Here is a 23,554-nt window from a genome sequence, read left to right as displayed (position 1 = left end):
ACGACAATCAAGGACTGTTGATGAATGGTGCCTGCCTGGAATTTGGCCTCAAGGCTAAAAATCCCTATAAAAACCCCGGACAGTTTACCCTCCTTCGTGGATTTGGGAACACCTATACCTTTGGGTATAGACCCCTGTCCACCCAGCGCTGCGCTGTTTGTTTTATTGTGGTTTTTCCTCATTGTTTATTTTTTATAGAAATTGTTTTATAATAAATTGTTTTTATTTAACCCAAATCTGCCTTTGCATTTATAACAGATTGGTGCCGTGACTCGGATCGGAGAAACTGCGGGGAATCTCGCTGCCCAGGACGGGTACCCCCGCTGATTTTGGCGGCCTGGTGAGTTGAGAACCCCCGTAGTTCATTCCGATATCCGAACCAAATTTAGGCGGAGGTAAAAACCACAATAAAAAGGATAAATCCGGATCGGAGAGCTCGGAAGGCACGGAGCCTTCGGGAAGCCGCGGCTTACTTTGCTCGTAAAACGTCTAGTGCGCACAAGGACACCCACGCAGGAAAATAGCTGTAAGTACTGCTGGTTGAGCGGGCGATCGGGCGAGTGTGTGAGACGTGATCTGATCACGAAGCGAGTGCGGACTTCAAGGTCGCGTTTCCATCCTCCCGCGAGGGAATTGGCCGGCCGCGAAGGAAGCGATACAGAGTGAAAGTTTTTTTTCCCTCGACACACACTCGTAAAACCTGAGACCAAAGGGTGTCTCGGGAACTGATCGCAAGGTACTTAGAGGGGAAGGGACGTCTTGTCGAGCTCGAGGCTGGTAAACCCTCTTAGTAACGGACCCAGGGAGAGGTCCAGGGAAGAATCAAAAGTTCCGATTACAAGAGACCTCAGCTCAGCTCGCTGAAAGGTGAGTATCGGCAAATTTTGATTCCTAAGTACACAACGCAGAAACTGATATCGACTCACGGAGAAGTCGAAGAAAGGTAAGAATATATTTGCGAAGTATGGGGCAGAAAAAGAGTAAGCTTCAAAGAAGAAGCACAGGAAAAGATTCCTCCGATCAGGGGGAGGAATCACCAGACATCCCACTGGAAAGTCCCTTGGGGTGGATGCTAAAACACTGAGAAGATTGTCCCCAGAGGAAGGGGAAATCAAAGGAAAAATTAATACATTATTGTATGGAGGTTTGGGGAGGACAGGAGTTGAGAAGTCACCTCAATTGGCCAGTGTTAGGCACATTTGAAAAATGGACGTGTAACAAGTTGTTCTCCTATGTGGAGAACAAAGTCCCCTCAGATCCTGAGGAGAGGGAATACGCTAAGCTCTGGGTAAATGTCAGAGTAAGGCTATTTCCAATAAAGCAAAAAGAAAAACGTGAGTCGAGAGCTGAGTCCTGGGAACCCCTCGATCACTTACCACCCCCGTATCGAGGACCAGCGGGACCTTCCTCTGCAGATCAAGTAATGCCCACAGCACCCTTGGGCCCCCGAGACCAACCCACTGAGATACGTGTGTCTCAAGCGGGAGAGTCAGGGCCAGCAGCAATGCCGGCAGCCCTTCCCCTTTCCCCGCCTGTAAACACCGTAACCACAGCAACCTCCTCGGAGGTTTTTTTCTGCACAAGGCTGGGGAACACCCTATCCGTCCCTGCCGGTCCGGCCGCCACAACCGGGACCCTCCCATACAACGGAGGGGACTCCTCCCATCAGCCGGGTGGCGGCAGAGTTCCCACAATTAATAACGGGGAGGCAACCCACAATCACCAATTCCCCTCCCGCAAGTAGAACCCGTTTAAAAGCAAGAATGATAGATAATGAATGGGGAGAGAGTGAAGAGGGGCACCGGTTGTTCCCTCTTAGGGAAGTACCGACGGCCCCGGGAGTGATCGGTTTTGTGAATGTCCCCCTTAACTCTGGAGATGTAAGAGCATTTAAAAAGAGATGGGGCGGTTGTTAGATGACCCTCTCGGAGTGGCTGAGAGGTTAGATGAATTTTTAGGGAGTAGCATTTATACCTTTGACGATCTTATGGCAATCCTGAGATCACTGTTTAATCCGGAGGAAAGGGAAATGATTAAACAAGCCGGGATCAGAGACTGAGACAGACGCAATCCACAGGGGATGCCAGGTAACCAGAAATGGCCTAGCGCAAGCCCGAGCTGGAATGCACAGACGGAGGAAGGCAGACGGAACATGATGGATTTAAGGAGCATGATTGTACAAGGTGTAAGAGAAGCGGTCCCTAGGGGCCAGAATATTAGCAAAGTTTTTAGAGAGTGTCAAGGAAAAAAAGAACCACCCACTGAATAGATCGAGAGATTACGGCGAAGTTTACAGATTTATTCTGGGACTGACCCGAACTCTCCTATGGGGGAAGTTCTGTTAAAAACACAATTTGTTGCTAAATCTTGGGAAGATATTAGGAGGAAATTAGAAAAGATTGAGGGGTGGCAAGATAAAAGTCTTCAGGAGCTCCTAAGGGAAGCTCAAAAAGTGTACATGAGAAGAGAAGATGAGAAGCAGAAATCGCAAGCTAGAATTTTAGTAACAGCGGTAAAAGAGGTCCAGAAACAAAAACAGATGCAGGGTAAGTTTAAATCACTACCCGGGAAAGGTCGAGGTTCTCACCGGGCAGCCCCGACCCCATGGAAAGAACCCCCTGAATGCTACTACTGTAAAAAGGTAGGACACATTCAGCGAAATTGTAAACAAAAATTAAAGGATGAGAAAATTTTTCAGGAAGACTAAGGGTGTCAGGGGCTCTTTAATTTGAAGACCAGAACATCCAAAGAGCCCTTGATAAAGTTAAAAGTGGGACCCCAACGACAAGTGGTAAGTTTTCTTGTAAATACTGGGGCAGAGAGAAGTACTCTGCAGAAATTACCATACAGATGTGTGGCAAGCAGAGAAAAAGTTTTTGTAATCGGTGCAAAGGGAGACCCCTTTGAAGTACCTATAATAAAAGATGTGGAAATAGAATCTGAAAATAAAATTTGCTTAGGGAATTTGCTATTAGTAGAAGAAGCAGATTACAATTTACTGGGAAGGGACATGATTGTTGCTTTAAGAATTAATATCTTGATTAAAAATTCTGAATTAGTAGTGAAAATATTTAAGTTGACTCCTAAAAATGAAGAGAAAATAAACCCTGAAGTATAGCATTCAAAGAGAGAAGGGAGTTGAAACAAATAATTGATGACCTCCTAAACGGGGGTACTTTAGAGCCTTGCATGTCTCAACACAACACCCCCATCCTGGCTGTAAAAAGACGGATGGTAGCGTCCGATTAGTCCAGGACCTACGAGCGGTAAACGCTAGGACCCGGACTAGATTCCCGGTGGTGGCCAACCCCTATACTTTACTAAATAGACTCACACCAGAAGATGTGTGGTATAGTGTGATTAATTTGAAAGATGCTTTTTAGACTTGCCCTCTAGATGAAAGGAGTAGAGATTATTTTGCATTTCAGTGGGAGGACCCAGATACAAACCGTAAGCAACAGCTAAGGTGGACGGTCCTCCCCCAGGAGTTTGTAGAGTCTCCGAACCTTTTCAGACAAGCTTTAGAACAAATGTTAACCCAATTTGCTCTTGAGGACAGGACAAAGCTTTCACAGTATGTAGATGACTTGCTAATAGCTGGACCGACTGAAGAGAGTGTGAAGAAAAGCACGATTGCCTTGTTAAACTTTCTAAGAAAGAAAAGTTTGAAAGTATCAAAATCCAAGCTGCAATTCACAGAGCCTGAAATAAAAAATAAAATACCTCAGACATTGGATATCTCAAGGAAAAAATTAGACCCGGAGAGGGTAGCAGGCATCCTTGCATTGCCTGCACCAAAAACAAAAAGGCAAATTAGACAAATTCTAGGGCTCTTGGGATATTGCAGGCAGTGGATTGAGGGTTTCAGTGAAAAAGTGAAGTTTTTGTATGAAAGATTAAACACTGACAGGCTGAAGTAGACTGAACAGGATGAGTCTAATTTCCAGAAATTAAAAACTGTTCTTATGACTGCCCCGGTACTAACTCTACCAGATACGAATAAAGAATTCCAGTTGTTCGTGAATGTGAGTAAACAAACAACACAGGGAATCCTGACTCAGGAATGGGCAGACAAAGGGAAGCCTATAGGCTTCAAAGATCTTAGATCCAATCAGTCGGGGTTGGCCTACGTGTTTACCAGCAATTGTAACAGTGGCTCTGTTAATAAGAGAAGCAAGGTAAATAACTTTTCCTCCCCTGGTAGTTTACACTCCCCACGATGTGAAAAACATATTGCAGCAAAAAGCAAAGAAGTGGCTGACTGATTCCAGGCTTCTAAAATATGAAGCCATCTTAATCAGCTCACCCGGTTTAGAATTGAAAACCACTGCACAAAAATCCTGCTCAGTTTCTATTCAGAAAAATTAGTACATGATTGTTCTAAAATCGTAGAGCTGCAGACCAGATAAGTTACATCAACGCAAACTGTGATTGTTTTCCATTTATACATTTTAAATGTGCTTGTTGTAAACAAATTTGAGTAACCCACTGTTGGGGAGAGTACAAACCTAAGAGACTGTGTACCAATTGTCTGACTAAAGAACAGGAGCTGACTAGCCGTTTCTTAATACTTGTCACCCGGGCGGGGTTTTTAGAACTTGACTCTCCTGAGTGGTACCTGCTTTTTCAAAAGGGGATTAGAGGTAAACTAGACTCCAAAGCAAAAACTTTAAAAATTGAGTGCCAAAAGACAGTCAAGGTACCGAGCAGGACAGACACAATTAAGTCGTCTCGGTGGGCTGCTTTCAAGAGAAAGTACGCCATTAGGACTACAAGGGCCCCTGAAGAATATCCTTGCTGCCGAGAAGATGGTAATCCCCGCCGTATATTTCTATACGGGCGAAGGGCAAGGCAGAGGGATACACCGGTGGGGAATCCTGACTGTCCTGAGTCTAGCCGTGTGCTTAGCCGAGAGAATGATTCCCGAAGTACCTCCGGGGGAGCGTCTCCTGGAGAAGTGTGAGCAGTGTCAGACTGCCACAGATACCAGACGAATAGTTAACTACTGTCCTCCGGAACGTTGTTTGTCTAACAGCACTCAGTATAATCTTTGTGAATTAAAGGGGAAGGTCTAGTGTTACCACTCAGGGGCAAGGCTTAAGAACGGGCAGTCTAAAACTCCTATGAAAAGAAAGACTGAAACTTCCCATTTCAGGTATAGGAGAGAAGTGGGAATGATTCCCCCAATTCCAATCTGCAGTCAATGTAACAAAACGGTCTAGATAGGGGGGAAAAGACAATCCACCTTTTTGGCATATTATGCGGTTAACCCTTTATGTTACAATAAAGCGAATTTGAAAATGTGTACCATGAGAGGGAAGGTATATTGGGAAGGTAGAAATTTAAAACATGAAGAAAAGGCTTTTTTTAATAATGAACCGATAATCCTTGATTTGTTAAAAAGTAGTGATGACCGGGTATGTTTGCAATTCAACCAAGTATTCTGCTTCTCCAGGGATGAGGAAGGGGTGGACCCTGAAAACAAAATAAAACAACTAACCCTAGAGTTAAAGAGGCAAGAAGCGGAAGCTCGGAAAAAGAGGCTAGAACAGGAGAGGCTTAACTCTCTTAGTGAACATTATGAGCAATTAGAGAAACAATACAGCAATTGGGGGTTGCCAAACCCCAACCAGAATCTTTTCATAGATCTAATGCAAGAAATAGCCACAGAATTAGGTCTATCTAACTGTTGGATCTGTGGTGGTTTAAAATCAGCTGAAAGATAGCCTTGGAAGGGAGAGGAACTAACCCCAGAGCAACTTCTAAAAATGAGAAGGCTCTAAAATATCAAAAACAAAACAAAGACCAGAGGGAAAAGAATTCACTGATTTAGTAGGCTATACCCCGTGTGTAAGCACACTCACGGTGAATTCGGAAAGCAAAACAAAAACCTGGCAACCTGAACCACCCGCGGGCTATTGGAGTCGCTCCCGGGGGAATAACTGTGAATGGATGGAAATAATTGAACTTTGCTGGTACAAAAACTCTGGGGCCAATCCCTTCCATGAGCTAATAGGATTGAAGGAATATTGGGATGATCCGGCAAAGTTGAACAAGGGTTGGGAAGCTCCTGATAGTATATATTGGATATGTGGAAAAAGGCATACAGCGAGCTACCCAGAAAATGGAAAGGATCCTGCACACTTGGAATAATTCGGCCCTTTTTCTTTACTCTACCTAAAACAGAGAGTAAATCATTGAGCCCCTCTCTTTGAGACATTAAACAGACAAAGGAGGGAATTAAAACGGAAACTACCAATAGCGGGAGGCAACCAGAAGTAGAACGAGGAAGAATGACCTGCCAAAAGGATCATTCAATATTACGGGCCCGCTACTTAGGCAAACGATAGCAGCTGGGGGTACAGAACCCCCATTTATCTCCTCAACAGACTTATCAGATTACAAGCGGTGGTAGAGATAGTTTCTAACCACACTTCAGAAGCCCTAGAACTCCTAGCCAAACAACATTCACAAATGAGAGCTTTTGTGTACCAAAACAGACTAGCTCTCGATTATTTGCTAGCCGAGGAGGGAGGAGTGTGTGGCAGATACAACGAATCCGAGTGTTGTATGGAAATAGACGATTACGGAGAAACAATAAAAGGATTGGCTGCTGAAATTAAAAAAATAGCTCATGTGCCAGTCCAAAAATGGAATTCAATCCTACAAGCCTCCTGGTGAGACCAGATATTCGGGCAAGGGGCTTGGTGGAAGAAGCTAGTATTTTTCATCACTTGTTCAGTTGCCGGAATCATTTTCCTTCCCTGCTTAATTCCTTGCTTCATCAGACTAATTCACTCTGTTGTGCAAGGAATGCAGATTGCCACACTTCCAATCGATCCTGAGAAAGCACAAGGGAGACCTACTCCTCTCTCTAAACTAATGAAATTAGAGGAGGAAAAAGAAAACGAAAATGTGATTAAAGCCTTAAAGAATTTTGAAAATAAATATAACCTGGCACAAGCATATAGCGAGAATTCGTTAACGGACTGGGAAGAAAATGAATGTGAGTAAAAAAATTATAGTCCTCCCCTGCAGAATTAGATGAAATAACACGAATTTTTAATGTAATGGATTATTAGGCGGGGGACTGTGAGAAATGAACTTGTAAAAATTCGTAGAAATCTAAATAAATGTATATAACAATAATGATATAAAATATAAAGTACAGTATGACATACAAGCCCTTCCCAGATCTAGCCACGAATTCCCACTCAAAGGATAACGATCCTAGCCGGCGCCCATCAACGAAAAAGAATAGACAGGACACGGCCCATCAAGCTGACAGGACAAAAACTCATCAAACTGACAAGGACAGGCTCGGTGACCATCAACGGGGAAGAATAGACAGGACACGAAACATCAAGCCAACACGGAGAGGCTCCGACGAGATACTCATCACCGGACCTGAACACCCCGTCTTGCAGGCTACCGTTGGGGGAAGCCATCAGGTAAACAAAAGGAAAAATCCAGCCGAAATATCCATCGGCTCCAACCCGGATCCAGCCATCCCATCCGGATGGCCTGAACCACAATGAAATCAAGAGCCACTCAGAATTTCTTTACATATGAGGAGACTCGGTCCGGACGTCCATTCGACTCTATTCTCCAACGCCAGGAAATCAATTCATACGACAATCAAGGACTGTTGATGAATGGTGCCTGCCTGGAATTTGGCCTCAAGGCTAAAAATCCCTATAAAAACCCCGGACAGTTTACCCTCCTTCGTGGATTTGGGAACACCTATACCTTTGGGTATAGACCCCTGTCCACCCAGCGCTGCGCTGTTTGTTTTATTGTGGTTTTTCCTCATTGTTTATTTTTTATAGAAATTGTTTTATAATAAATTGTTTTTATTTAACCCAAATCTGCCTTTGCATTTATAACACAAACAAGCTGTGGGTCTGCTGGTAAATAAACCAGCACTGAGAGATAAAAGAAACAGTGGGAAGGATTCCACTGAATGATGAGTGGAAAAAAGATATTTGCCTTTACAAACAAACTGTATGTTTGCTGATAAATTAAATTTGATATTGAAAGATAAAAAGAGACAATGGGGAAACACCACAAATTCCATAAGAATTAAAACTTAAGAGGGAGGTTTATATGTTAGAGGGGAATCTTAGGAATCAGGCATTCTGGGAAGTATGTACCTCTCAAGTACCTCAGTCAATGGGGAAAAAGAGAGGGAAATGCAGTCAGGAAATTAGGATAAAAAGGAGTCTTCGTCCTCCAAAAGTCTGAAAGATCCCAGGGGAATGCCCCATGGCCTCTCCCTTTATTTGAATAAAGTAAAAGGACTCCTCTGTCTCCTTTTTTGGCATAAACCTCTGCTGTTTGTGGATTAATCTTCCTGACAACATCATGTCTCCTCATTTTCCAAGAAGGCATAAATCTTGCATTTTGCTGTTCCTCACTCCATGAATATAAAAGCAAAGCAGACTGGGAAGCAAATGCAAACTCCATTTTACTTTTTAATATTTGTCTACATATGCCTTATTCTACAATGAGTGATGAAACACTTCATAGCTTATTTGGATGTCGACTTTTTCAACTGTGGCAATGTATTTTTTAATGGAATTTGTAAAAGTAGGTAACAAGAAAATGAAAGAAAAATTGCATCCTTTTTCTAGATATTAGTCTGATGGCTGTACTGATAGGAAACAGGTAGATTGCAACCAGCATGTTGTTATAAATTTGTATTGTGATATTGGCTTTCGCAGATGAATATTATATATTAAATACTTTTTAGCTATGTATGTACTTTTTTTTTCTTGCTAACAAGTCTTAAGCTTAAAAGAATTTCCTAGGTACAAGGCAAGGAAACCCCAGAGGGCAAGGACAGTGGGGCCCAAGCTGCTTATCAGGAGAACAATGGAGCCCAAACTGTTATCAGCAGAAGATATGAAGCCCAGCTGTCCTCAAAAGGAAGGATGAAGGGCCTGGACTGTTATCTGCCCTGACCATTTGCAAAAAGAAAGGAAACCAAACTCCAAAATAATGATGACCAGCAAGAATAATGATGACCAGCAAAAATAAATGCTGACCAGCAGAAAATAAAAATTGTACAAAAGCACGATCTAAGAAGGCGGAACCAGGGAGGGGACGCTTTGAATATGCATTAAACCTTCACAGTAGGGGGGGGATAAAAAGAGTGTTCCTGAGATACCAGGTGTGTTCCTGGCAACCCACCAGGGCACCCGGCCGTTTTAACCCTTTGCTTTATTTCTTTTGTCTCCTAATTGTCTTTTGTTTATATTAAATTCTTTTTATAATTTATTAAGTGAATCTCGTTTTTAATAATGTGATGCTGCCAAATAAAAAAACTGTGTGCACAGATAAGCAGGCTTACTGAGATTGGAGGAGTACCACAGTATGCTCTGTGTGATGTTGCACCCCCTGCTTTGTTAATGCTAGCCTCTCTTGTGGAGTACCTATAAAATAAACACAGAAGCACACACACCATAAATGCTATAAAAGTAATTGTTATACAGATACTCTTTGCTATAAAAAGGTCTATAGCTACCTTATAATTTGCTTATAAAACCCATGTTTTCCACCATAACAGTACTAAACAATGAAGTAATACTCCCTTCTCCTGTTACAGCTGTAATTTAACATAGGAATTCAGAAAAACAGACATATATAAAAATGTCAGATTGAGTAGCTCGCTTGGCCAACCCCTTGCCATCCAGCCTCCCAAGCTACTGAGGGGGGAAGACAAAGCACAAGAAAGAAAATATTGTTAGAAATCAAAGGTTATCAATGTTTTGGTTTATAAATTGAAGTAAATTAAGATAAATTCTACCACTAGTCTACCTTAACTAAAACTGAGTTTCCATGCCATGCTGTGACCATGACAGCACTTTCTCAAAAGGTGGCCTATCAAACATGGGACTCCTAAAGATGCAAGGAAAGTACAAGCTGGAAGTAACAACTTTTTATCTGTTGGTCTTGGAGATGGAAAGCAAAACTCACCTAATTATGCATCTTGGCAAAAAAACACCAAACAGCCAAAAAGGACTTTAAGTACTAACAGAGGTAATAAAAATGGTTCATATAAATATTACAAGAGTCTAGAATAAATATGAGAATAATAATAAATACTAAGTCACCTCTTGCAGTGTTTGCTACATAATAGCTTTCTATATTGACAAGTAAAAACATAAGAATTAACACCTTTTGGGAAAATTTCCCTCAGAAGTTTTTATTGTAAAAATACTTCCCATAAGGATTTCATAATTCTGAATGCATATGAACTAAATTTGTAGCTATTTATAGGATAATTTCTATTATTTGGTCCCTTGCACCAATCCAAGTATCTGTCCTCTATGTGAATCCTTTATTAAACTGCTATAAATATTGTATTGCACAGGATTTGCTGTAGAAACAAAATGTGGGCTTGACAAAACAGACCTACTAGAAAAATATTCTGTCCTAAAATAGACTTCATGAAGTCTACACTGGCTTTCTGACATCTTTATAAAACTTCCCACTTGAAAGACTCCGTATAGTAACACCTGCTTTCAAAGCCTCAGTGCTGACATTTCACGTTTTTTAGAAAACGTATTACAAGAAGAAAACATTAAAATATAGTCAAATTGAAAATGGGAAAATCAAATGTGATAATTACCTTTTTATCTAAATGCAGTGATCAATTTTCAAATATTTCCACATACCAATGTAGGCAACTGCTAGCGTTTTTACATAAGCTCATATAATTTAGCCTGCTTACACTTTTTTTCAGTTTCAATAGGTCCCCTTTCTGTACTCCCTGAAATATAGTTTATATTTTAAAATTTTACATAAAATTAAATTATTATCAATTTGCAGGGAACTGGCAGAATGCCAGAAGCCAAATATCCATGTTGTAGTACGAACTGTGTAGGTAGTATGTACACACAGATCCTTGGAGATTGGCAGTGGCAGAGGAAGCTGAGAGTAGATGAAGGCTGTGAACTGGAATCACTTGAGAGTTCATCTTTCTTTTGTGTACATCAGAGCACACCTGCACGTGACAAGTCTGCATAATCCCAAAGGTTGAACTGGGTTTTTTGTGCTTACTTATTAACAATAGTTATTGCTCCTGATGTTCACACTGGTAGCAAAGATATGAAAAGCCATCCAATTCAATAACATACCCAAGATTACAATTAATGGGATACTTCCAACTTTGAAGACTTGTCCCCATAAATCTACAACTATGACTAGTTTACTATATAACTTTTCATATCATTGGAAAAGTTGATTAAAAACAAATATATAAACAACTCTTTTAGAGACATGAGGCAGAAACATGCTTCCTATTAATCAGTTTCTTTGTAGTGTGTACACTAACACTATATATTACACCTGTCTCTTCATTCCCCTGGGTGTAATTTCATGGCCCACTCGTAAAAACTTCACATTTACAGCAACCACTCTTCTATTACTGTCGATAATATCTAATTGATATGTCAAACCTCCAAGGAATGCAGTAAATTGAACCACAGCCTCTAAGAAGAATAAAAGTGAAAAAAGTAAATCAGCATGTGCCTCCTCCCAAAAGCAATACAAGCATAGTGAGGTTTGGTAATGGAAGGGAGGAAAACTCTTACCCTTTCTATTACCACAATGAATTATCTATTAACCTCAATGTTAGAAAGGAAAGCCTTGTGACTTCAGACTGAAACTCACCCACTAAAAACCCTGAACCTGAATTCATGACTGCAGTAATTTTAGACATGAGAGTGAAGTGAACCAAGACAGACAAAAGTAACAAATACAAGTTTTCTTCTGTTGCTTTTTGAACAGAAAAAATGAAAATCCCTCAGAATAGTCTGTTAAACTGAATTTTAGTATTTAGTTGGGAATTCTCTGCCTTCAAAACTTACAGACAAAAAACTGGGTAAAATTTCACAAATACAGCTTTAAAAAGAAAACATGACTCATGATGAAAGAGCACAAAACAAAGTCAGGAAAAACTTGTTTGCATAGCAACCAAGGTATCAGGAAAAAGTTAGAATGATTTTATAAATATGTACATGAAATATATGAAATCTATTAAGAAAGAAAAATTAGTTTACAGGTATAGAAGAAAAATAATGGAATTAAATTAGGTAATATGACGATGTTCTGTACTGGTGTGAGGTGCCTCAGGGAGGCAAAGATTTAGTTTCAGATAAGCGTTGTTAAAGTGAGAGGCGTGGCTGTAAAGGCCAGCTAGTGTGAATTCTGAACTTCTGCTTTGGGGGCTGGGCCCTGTGAGTCTGGGAAGAGTTGCCCCACCCCAGCCGCCTTGTGAGGTGGCAGCCCAGGGTGTTCTCATCGGGTTTGAGCCCCTGGGGTTTCTCCCTTGTTGTGTTCCTAGTGGTCCCTGACCCTGAACTCCTCCCTAGTTCTGTCCCTCAAAACCCATCACCCTGCCTCTGTTTGGGACTCTCTGTCTCTGGATCTGAGTTTGTTCCCATGCTGAATAAATCGTTTCATGAGCAGAAGCCCGTCTCGTTGGTGTCCCATGCTGGTTCCCGGTAACTGTAGATTCTCTGGACCTGATCCCGCGGCTGTGGACACAACATACTGGTATTCAGAAATAAAAAATTCTTACTGTGGGAGTTGAGTGTAATAGAAAAGCAAAGAGCAAAATGGAAGCATCATCTCTAAGTATATGAAACAAACTGATAAAGCATTATTCTAAAAAAATAGACCACATGTCACATAGTGCAAAAAACGTCAAAGGATGACCCTAAATATATAATAATTCATTCACTTTATATTTCATTATTATAATCTCTCCTGATAAAAATATTACTGGGAAAAATCAATAGCTTCATACTGTATGAATCTCAATGCAAAATATTTGTAACCCTAAAGACCATACCTGTTTTGACCAGCATAAACAAATGTGTACTTTTCAGAGTTTTCATTAAATTAGATCCTGAAAATTAACAACCAAATTAGGGCAAATCTATTGATTTGACATGTTAAGACTTGACTGGCCTCCTGACAGTATAAGATGTCAACAGTTGCTGTATTATTTAATGTTATAAATTTGTATTGTGATATTGGCTTTCACAGATGAATATTATATGTTAAATACTTTTTAGCTATGTATGTACTTTTTTCTTGCTAACAAGTCTTAAGCTTAAAAGAATTTCCTAGGTACAAGGCAAGGAAACCCCAGAGGGCAAGGACAGTGAAGCCCAAGCTGCTTATCAGGAGAACAATGGAGCCCAAACTGTTATCAGCAGAAGATATGAAGCCCAGCTGCCCTCAAAAGGAAGGATGAGAGGCCCAGATGGTTATCAACAAGTGACCATTTGCAAAAGAAAGGAAACCAAACTTCAAATAATGATGACCAGCTAGAATAATGATGACCAGCAAAAATAAATGCTGACCAGCAGAAAATAAAAATTGTTTCAAATCAAAAATCATGATCTAAGAAGGCGGAACCAGGGAGGGGACGCTTTGAATATGCATTAAACCTTTACAGCAGGGGGGGATAAAAAGAGTGTTCCTGAGATACCAGGTGTGTTCCTGGCAACCCGCCAGGGCACCTGGCCGTTTTAACCCTTTGCTTTATTTCTTTTGTCTCCTAATTGTCTTTTTGTTTATATTAAATTATTTTTATAAATTATTAAGTGAATCTCGTTTTTAAGGTTTAATGATTTTGCTTCTAAGAAAGGGCTACAGACAAAAAAAAACCCTTACATTCTAGATCATGAATATTTGGGTATCTCTTATTAATTAATTATTTTATAATCTTAAACAACAATGTATTTCAAAGTAAAGAGACACAGCCACAACAGTTCAGGTATTAGGCATTCCTTTCTTATCTCAGGCAGATAAATGGGCCAGTTCCAGAGGAGACGTGTACAATATGGATGACTTTTTTTGTAGTAATATTTATTTATACAGGTGCTGAGAGGGTGCATGTGGGGGTACATGTACATACATGTGGGTATATCCACCCACAGACATCTTCAAGATGAGAGAATTTATGACTGTGAAGGCAATCCAATGTACTACCACAATATGATTATTGAAAGTAAATGACTGTTTGTTTTTTTTATTTTGAATAGAAGACTATACTACAAATATTTTACACATACTGAATTGCCTTTTCTTCTTAAACTGTTTTTTTCTAGATGGTAATAGCAATATATATATCTATTTTTAATTTAACAATTTTTGCTGGTCTCCAAAGAGACATTCAAGTCTTTGCTGGCATGGGGGAAAATCCCAATACCTAAAAGGAACAGGTAGTGATATTGTGGGTATTATTTAGTACTGCTTATTTTCTCTGAGCAGAACTGAACTAACATCCAAATGGATGTCAGTTACTTTTTCACAACTCTCCTCACAGCAATATGGATGAAGAGGAGCCAAGACCATGGCAGCTCCAGGGCAAAAAGGAGCAAGGCAAAACTTCAATGAATATGGTACATGCAGAGCTGCAATGAACAAGTACAGGGGAAAAAAACATTTAAGGCAGAATAGGACACTGCAGGTTGCAGCTCCTTTGAAGTTACTTTGCAGTTACTCTGTTGAAGGCTTGCTGAAAAAAATCTGTGTATATTTGTGGCTGAAAAGCAAACACAAGGAAGTGAAGGTAGAAGTGGAAAAATAGAAAAGACAAATCAACAATTTGAAAACCTTGTGATCCTGAATTGCTGTTAAGAAATGTAACTTTAAAGAAGCCAGACCATTCTTCAGTGAAGCTAGAATCACCTAAAACAGAAGCTAGCAAATTAAATGTTAGATGCAGAAATTCTACACTGCTGAGAGGCTCCTAGTGCTCTGAAATGGAAACTCTGGTTCCTCTCTGTGAAATCTTAATTCTTTCTGCTTAATAAGACAGCACTGTGAAGCTGAAGTCTTTCTTCTTTTGCCTTATTAGAATCTTTCAAAAATGTGAGCATATAAACACAGGGAAAAAGATGTACTTTGATGCCTCTATCATGCAGGGCTTAAAAGCTCAATAATTACACAAAATGACCCTTTAAATCTGTCTGACTTGTTCTAGTAGGCATTATTATGGGGATAATGAACAGACTAATGAGAACTCTTAGTTTATTCTTGTGAAGTGAGTCTTGAAATTGAGCTTAACAGTGTAGCAATTTCCCAGACATCTTGCTTGAATATATTTCATGCTGTATTTTATGAATGTGACTACAGTGAGTTCGGCAACCCTGGAGCAGGCATCTGTATTTCACAGAGTTGCTGTGAAATTTGCTTCATATGAAATAAACAGGATGAACCATAGCTGAAATATACTCCATTCATCAGAAGAAGAGAGGTACAAGAAGAGTTTTGCTGTGAAATTAACTTAATGTAAAATAGGACAAAATATGGTCCAAAAAATCTGCTTGACATCAGAGGTACAATAGCAGTTCCTTTTATTCTGTTCCACCCTGCCACTTGGGAGCTCAGGTATGAGACAAAATTAAGAAATACACAGAAATTAGGAAAATATTGTTTTCTCATTCTAGGTATGACAAGACAACAGATGCATGCAAAACTGATGGGAAGCAACAGAAGAAATGTGTTGCAGGCATACAGGCAGCTGGAAACAGCTGAGAAACGTCTGAGCCTTTTTATTATACAAGAAAACAGTTCTTGTTTAATAAAACCGTTAAGGAGAATAATGATGAATGAGAACTGATGTAAGGGAATTCTAGAAATGTGATCATACAGTGAAGTGCAGGAATTAGATGAGGGCAGGAATAAAAAACTGCTGTGCTTGTGGTTAAATATTAGAAGCTACAAATATAAGTACATAATGTACCACATGCTATTATGAGGAAAGACATTCATACACTTCAAATATTATCTCCACAGCAGAAGAAATAATCATATCATGATAGATATTAACCTGGTTTCATAAAAGTATACCTAGGAAAAAAATCCCAACTTGAGCTTGCCACTATTATTGTTTAGAGCAGAAGTATTTTCTCACTTGAAATCCTCAGACAACATGGAAAACACTTTTCTATACATCTGGAAAGTGGTTTAGGACTGTTAAGCACATGATCTAGATCTCTCTAGGTGTTCTTTACCTGTGAGTTATTCTCAAATAAAATCTAGTAGCGAATGAAAACTTGGAATGCACATAATATGTCATAAGGTAGAAATGTGAAACATTTGACAAGAGCAAAAACCTCAAAGTTGAAAATTATACTGAAAAAAATCAATCATAAGACAGTTAATACATTTTGATAATGAATCTTGCATCCACACCTCAAAGGTTGTTTCATGTGAAAGTATTGATTAGATTTATATATAAACTACAGAAAAAAAATCTGAGGGAAACTGAACTGAGAATTGAGAATTTAAAACAGGTATTATACAAGAAAAACTTAATAAGCAGTGGAAACGTGAAATTAAGTTTGGGAGCTTTTACACATTTATAACAATAGAACATTCTGAATGACAAAGAATTAAAAATATATGTATAATGCAGTATGTTATAAAACTCCTGGAAATCCAGTAATGCCTGCCACAAGAAAATATCAACCAGCCATTAGAGACAGTTGGTACAAACTGCTTTAGAACTGTCCATCTATAAAAAATATTCACTGTCTCTCAAATTCCATCGCAGTATTAGACAGAACATACTGCTACCAAGGGATTAGATCCATTTCACAATAACTACAAAGAAGAAAACTTTGCAGAATGATACTGAGTTGATGAGCACTGCAATAGCCTGCTTAGTATTTGTCCTTGCAGGGTTTATTTTATGAGAAGTGTCATTATTTCTGAGGTCTGGTTCTCCTACTGGCCTTTGGTATCTTCTGATTTTCATTTGACTTTCAGACTGTCAGCAAATTCTCCTAACAAGTGCAAGTCTGTATTATTCGACACTAACATGCTCAAGTCCACTTATAAATGTTTTTAAAAATAGAAGGGAACATGACTGGTTTTTATTACTGTCATACTGTGTAGGGAAAAAGAGCTTTTTGTGGAAAAGAAAAAAAAAAATAGCCTCCACAGAGGATGTGAAAATTGTCAATTACACAACCAGTATGCATTAATTGGTTCTCACTTAGGGAAGGTACACAAGCTTCCCCTGTGAAGATAACAGACAGCCAGTTTTTTCTTCAGCCTTTTAAAACTGAGAGAAGGTTAGGAGTAGCCTGTCACTTCTTGCCTTTGAGCACTGAATTATTAATTTACACAAAATACTAGATTACAAATGCCATTAAAACAAACTAAAGCAGCACCTAAACTAACCTAAAGATAGTTTAAAGGGGAAGTTCATGCTTCAGTAGTCTGCCAAAACCAATACATTCTCTTTAAACAGAATTTAATTTTTTTTCTCATAGGTTTTTTTTGCCACTTCCTGATTATCAAAGGTGTCTGTCGAGGTCTGTGTTTGGCAGATGGTTCATCCTACCCTTTGTGCCAGCAACTGAGCAAAATTTATTTGGAGATGTCACAGAATACTTGCAAGGCAGCAGGTGAATGACTTCCACAAAAGTCTAACTCCACTGTGAGAACAGGTAGCCAGAAAGCCAGGGAGCAAAGAGTGAAGGAAAAAAAGTCTTATCTACAGAAAGAACTCTTACCCACACATTCTCTGAAGACAGGAAAATTAATAGGGAATATTACTAATAATGAAAATTTTCTCATTGAAGTATTCTGTCTCTTCAAATGTGGGTCCCTTTGAAATTCTCACATGTTTTTACATGTAGTTTTAACAATATCCACTTTGATTTTCTACACTAGAAAGCATATGAGTTATTTTTCTTCAGTCTACTGCAATATATTAAACACAGAACTAATGCCAGAAAGTGTAACATCAGGATTTCAAGACTTTATCAACCACTTATACTGCACTCACATCTCCAGTATTTGTAAGAGAAACAGATGTAATTTGGAGCATACTTTTTAGAAAGAATTCATATTTTAGCCTGACATGAATACATGTAAAAGTTGGCTGTTCCTCTGAGAGGTACCTGCAGTCAAGCAGGCAATAGGACTCCCATGGAAGGACATACCTACTTATTTTCCTTAAACAAAGACACAAGTCTAAGTGAAGACAATTTTTATACCAACATAGTGTTAGTTCATTTCAGGCTGGGATGTCAAATATTCATTAAAAAAAAAAATAGGATTTGGAAGAGATAAAAAATACCTGCAAAATTGGACCACATTAGCAAAAGATTTGTTTCATCCAAGTGAGAGAGGAGTGCAGCATTCAAAAACAGAAAGAGAACAAAGAGATGAGGGTACTGTTGCTTCTATCCCTGTCTGCTCTACTCTGGTTAATGAAAATTACCAAATGTAGGCATTGTAACTGTCTGCCTAAACCTGATGATGAGTCAAACACAGGCACAGTGCTTCAGTTTGATCCTTCCTTTTCCTTGGGGAGCCTGTAAATCAGTAACAGAAAGCATTCAGAGGCAGACTGAAAATACGAATGTTATGCTAAGAGGAAGGACAGACAGATAAAAAAGAAGTCCTTTGCATCCAGCAGGAGTATCTTTCCCATTACTCTATGACAGTAAACCAGAAAAACTGTACCACCTCTAAATTTTGGTTAAAATCCAACTCTATCTTCTCTATTTGTTGTTGCTGTTAAAATTATCTAAAGTGAAAACAAGTTGTTTGTTTTCATGCACGCCATCCCCAGGTTTTCAGTCTGAGCTTTTTTTATTTTTAATTACAGAAACTAATCCAAAAAGTTAGTTCTTCACATATTCCTGGCAGTGACTGGTTTAATTTTTCCGTCTTCATTAAAAAGTCTCTACCACCATATTTAAATTTACCCAACAATTTTAAGTGAGCACGAGTCACTGAATGATGACATCTTTTCCGTCTAAATTCAACTGTTTTTAAGCACTAAGAGTATGGTTTTTTAAATCATACCGTGTTTCAGTATTTTTCAGTAAAAAAATTAGTGTTCCAGTACTGCATGCAATGACACACTGTATGAAATTACAGTTCTCTGTTCTTTAAAGACCAGTCCTAAAATTTGTAGCATTTGGCAGTTATATAGCATTTTATATATTTATTTAACATATTTACTAGAGAAAAAATATTTATATTATAGATATTATTTTTTATATTTTTATATTATACATATACTTAGTTATCAAACTGCCATTACAATTCAAGTACTTTTTGAGCTGAAGTAACCTCAGCATTTCTGCAAATCATACCTGAAGATAAAATGAAACATATTTAGCTTTATTTGACTGAAAAAAAATGCAGTCTGTATTTCTGATCATAAAGGCAAGAGATATAAATTGAACATAAAAAAATGCTATCAGATGCAAAGAAATCACCTGAAATTTGATGGCCAGCGAGCTCTGGAAGCTTCATGACCAGGTCTTTTTATCTGTTTAAAGCAGACAGTTACAGACAGTGCTAGGACACTCTACAGTCTGTAGACTTCAAGAATAAAGACTGGCATTATGCCAGCTGACTGCTCATCTGTCAGAGCAAGAAGTTAGGCAAAATGCAGTTCTTTAATCCACATGAAAATTGTTCCTGCAGCCACTGCTTTGAGAACTTCCAGAGTACCTATGTTTTGAATCTAGATTTTGAAGTATACCCAAAGAAGGCAGCTATCTTTACTTCAGGTATGTACCTTTATTTGCTCAAGGCTAAGGCTTTGAAAATAACAAAAAAAGCAAAAACCATGGTTTGAACATGGTGAAAAGATATTTGAACTGGGCAGTCTATCAGGAATTTCACCTGCACAGTGCATATTTAAGCAAGTGCTCATTTTCACTGTTACAAGGCTTTCAATATCAAAATGTAAAAGGAAGAAGTGCACAAAGATTCATGAAAATCTTTCTCTCCCTTTTGTGGTTTCAGCCTTTTAGTGCTCCCACTGCTGGAGGCAGACAAAAAGGCGAATTTTATCTATTACACTGAGATGTCTTTGAGAACGAATAAAGATTTAATCATTCTCCAGACCTGCAGGCAGAACCCAGGTTTTCTGCTCATCAATACCCTGCCCTTTACAGGCACTGAAAGGGTGTGTCAAATTCTCCTTCACTAACATATCTAGAGTGCATTGTAAAGCATTTGAGTCACACTGTTTGTTAAGAGATGAAATACAAACTTTAGAAAAACGTGTGTCAGCAGTGCTGCTGCAAAGGACTGAGTTACTCTCTTGCTTAATGTGACAAACTGAATATTCAGAATGCCTCTGAACTTGTAAAATCAATTTTGTTTTGGTTGGCACAACTACAAGATGGGTGGGGGCTGACCCCATATAAGCTGATGACTTGAATTTGTCCAAAGAAGGAAAGCACATCTTATGGAAAACTGACTCAGGGAAAATGAAAGATGTAAGATTTTTGTAATTCTGAGCTTCCCTGGGGTTAATCAGGAAACCACATCCCATCAACAATCACTGAATTCTGAGCATACGTGACCTCTGGATACCTAATATATAAATTTGCGGACTGTCTTTGCAGTACCACGACCAGTGTTCTAGGTCATTCTTTGCCAGGAATTAGAACCATCATCACATAGTTTAAGAAGGCTCTCAGCACTAAATTATTCTTCCATACTTGAGGAATGGATTTTATCAGTAGAAACTGCAGTAAAGCCAAGAGAGAGTATACACGTGGAGAGTATTAATGCCTGATTTCTCCTGATTTAAGTATTCAAATGAAAATGGAAGTTTTTCTCTCTTCTTTATCTCTGCTTAAGGATTACTCTTTTTCTCTGGAAGGGTGCTTTTCAAAAGCATTGTTCAGTGCTTAAGTCAGGTACACTACTTTTGAACAGAGACTAGGTCAAACTTTTGCAACTGTGTGGTCTATTATGGTTTGGTTCTTACCATCACTCTCCCCACTCTCTTCAGATGTCATACAGTACGTTTATGCAATTTGATAAGGGAGAAAAACATTTGATTAGCAAAATCCTTTACCAAGTGTATTTGTTTTGGTTTAGGGTAAATTTGGGAAGAAACTTTTGAATGGAGTTTTTTTAGAAAGTGTGGTTTGTCTTTTTTTTAATTGGTTTGGAAAAAATATTTTTGGAGAAAAGTGGAAAAAATTGTTTATTTAATAAGTCAAGTATTTATAAGCATAAAAAAATGAATAATATTAAAAATAAAGTTTTTTGTTGTTTTGAAGAGATGGCAATTTTAGAAAGTTTTTGTTATGATGAGTAGCTTGGCTTATTTACTTTTTTATTATTTTTTGTCACTGGAATGTAGTGTCTTAGGCTTGGTGGGTTTTAGGTGTGAGTTTTTGGTGGTTTTTTTTTTTTTTTTTAAGTTTAGAGTACATTTGAACTGTTTTAAGGAAAAGAAAAAACTATAGTTTGGGGAATTTTTTTGCTTTAGCTAGATAAAAAATTTAATTAAAAGTAAAGGAGAACCTTTTTTTGCTGTTTGTCTGTACTGTAGACAACACAGTCTAGGAGAAGAATGTGGAGGAGTGAGTGTAGTTTTTGAAAACAAATTGTGCGGGTTTTTTTCTTTTTTGTTTGGAACTAGTATTAAAGGTGCACAACATAGTATCTAGTATAAATAGAACAGACAACTGGCAATACAAACATCATAAAGTCACCCTAGGACACCAAGTATACTCTCTTCCCTCTCCTACTACATTTCTCAAGGCAGGGTGATATGACATCAGGGATCACCATACACATGGGACCTCCCGAAAAACACAGTTTAACTTCTAGTAATCACAAAACCAAGGGTATGGTAGGCAGACTTTTTTATGAATGAAGAATACAACTGATTGTCTGAAGATCCAGTACCAATCTTAAGAAACTGATTCTTAAAATTCACAGTTTGAAAGTCTTGCATTGATGTACAGGTTATGCAATGATCATTCTTTTCACAGTAACTATGTCAAGTAGTGAACACAAAACCCACCAAAAACCTCAGCTTCCAGTTCTTAATTTGTGCCAGTGAGTGGAAAAAACTAAACTTACTTGCAGGAAATTTTTGTGCGATCCACCACCATGGTCCACTGTTGCTGATTTGTTGAAACCTCAATGTAGTAGCTATAGCTCCGATCATCACAGTCCCAAAGTAGCAACCTATGTATGAAGAAATTGTTGAGTGGTAAGTTAAACAAATATCAAAGCAACCTTTAAAATTTTCCAGCCCTTTATTTTCCCCACTTAATCCTTTCTAAATGTAACTGTTTCTTTTGGAATGTACCTCTAACAGTCAAAAAAGTCTTTACTGGTTTTGCCATCTCAAACTATGGTGTCTCTATTCTTATCCTCAGGCCAGTAATAGACTTACAGGCTTACAATAACCAACTTATGAACATTAATCAATTACATCAATCCAATTATTTTTAATCTATTTGCTACATGGCACCCCCTTCGTTAGACATAATACAAAGATCTGTTTCAGAAAGTCAGTATAGGAGAGGACAGAAAAAATAATTAGGTGGTTAAAAGGATTATGCTGGGAGGCATGGAGGGAAGGAAGGAGGGAAGGAAGGAAGGAAGTGGCGTAAGGAAGGAAGTGGCGTAAGGAAGGAAGTGGAGTAAGGAAGGAAGTGGCGTAAGGAAGGAAGTGGCGGAAGTGGCGGAAGTGGCGGAAGGAAGTGGCGGAAGGAAGTGGGGGAAGGAAGGAAGGAAGTGGCGGAAGGAAGGAAGGAAGTGGCGGAAGGAAGGAAGTGGCGGAAGGAAGTGGCGGAAGGAAGTGGCGGAAGGAAGGAAGGAAGGAAGGAAGGAAGGAAGTGGCGGAAGGAAGGAAGTGGCGGAAGGAAGTGGCGGAAGGAAGTGGCGGAAGGAAGGAAGGAAGGAAGTGGCGGAAGGAAGGAAGGAAGGAAGGAAGGAAGGAAGGAAGGAAGGAAGGAAGGAAGGAAGGAAGGAAGGAAGGAAGGAAGGAAGGAAGGAAGGAAGGAAGGAAGGAAGGAAGGAAGGAAGGAAGGAAGTGTCAGAAGGAAGGAAGGAAGTGGCGGAAGGAAGTGGCGGAAGGAAGGAAGTGGCGGAAGGAAGGAAGTGGCGGAAGGAAGTGGCGGAAGGAAGTGGCGGAAGGAAGTGGCGGAAGGAAGTGGCGGAAGGAAGGAAGGAAGGAAGGAAGGAAGTGGCGGAAGGAAGGAAGGAAGGAAGGAAGGAAGGAAGGAAGGAAGGAAGGAAGGAAGGAAGGAAGGAAGGAAGGAAGGAAGGAAGGAAGGAAGGAAGGAAGGAAGGAAGGAAGGAAGGAAGGAAGTGGCGGAAGGAAGGAAGTGGCGGAAGGAAGTGGCGGAAGGAAGTGGCGGAAGGAAGTGGCGGAAGGAAGTGGCGGAAGGAAGTGGCGGAAGGAAGTGGGGGAAGGAAGGAAGGAAGTGGCGGAAGGAAGGAAGGAAGTGGCGGAAGGAAGGAAGTGGCGGAAGGAAGTGGCGGAAGGAAGTGGCGGAAGGAAGGAAGGAAGGAAGGAAGTGGCGGAAGGAAGTGGCGGAAGGAAGGAAGTGGCGGAAGGAAGTGGCGGAAGGAAGTGGCGGAAGGAAGTGGCGGAAGGAAGGAAGGAAGGAAGGAAGGAAGTGGCGGAAGGAAGGAAGGAAGGAAGGAAGGAAGGAAGGAAGGAAGGAAGGAAGGAAGGAAGGAAGGAAGGAAGGAAGTGTCAGAAGGAAGGGGAAAGGGAAGTGGCGGAAAATGG

General features: G+C 39.5%; 1 protein-coding gene across 1 annotated transcript in view; it reads right to left on the bottom strand.

Moving 5' to 3' along the window:
* The window catches only part of BTBD9 (BTB domain containing 9), a 143,627-nt gene that overhangs the window by 25,552 nt on the left and 94,521 nt on the right, over positions 1-23,554 (bottom strand). The window contains exon 10 of the mRNA XM_088052755.1: positions 21,889-21,996. Within this exon, the coding sequence (XP_087908881.1) occupies positions 21,889-21,996 (108 nt within the window). The remainder of the gene's footprint in view (positions 1-21,888; positions 21,997-23,554) is intronic.

This window comes from Pseudopodoces humilis, chromosome 3, assembly GCF_049639895.1.
Source record: "Pseudopodoces humilis isolate 2021_Gansu_Grassland_sample_001 chromosome 3, ASM4963989v1, whole genome shotgun sequence".
NCBI lineage: Eukaryota > Metazoa > Chordata > Aves > Passeriformes > Paridae > Pseudopodoces > Pseudopodoces humilis.
This window is presented reverse-complemented; position numbering and strand designations above follow the sequence as displayed.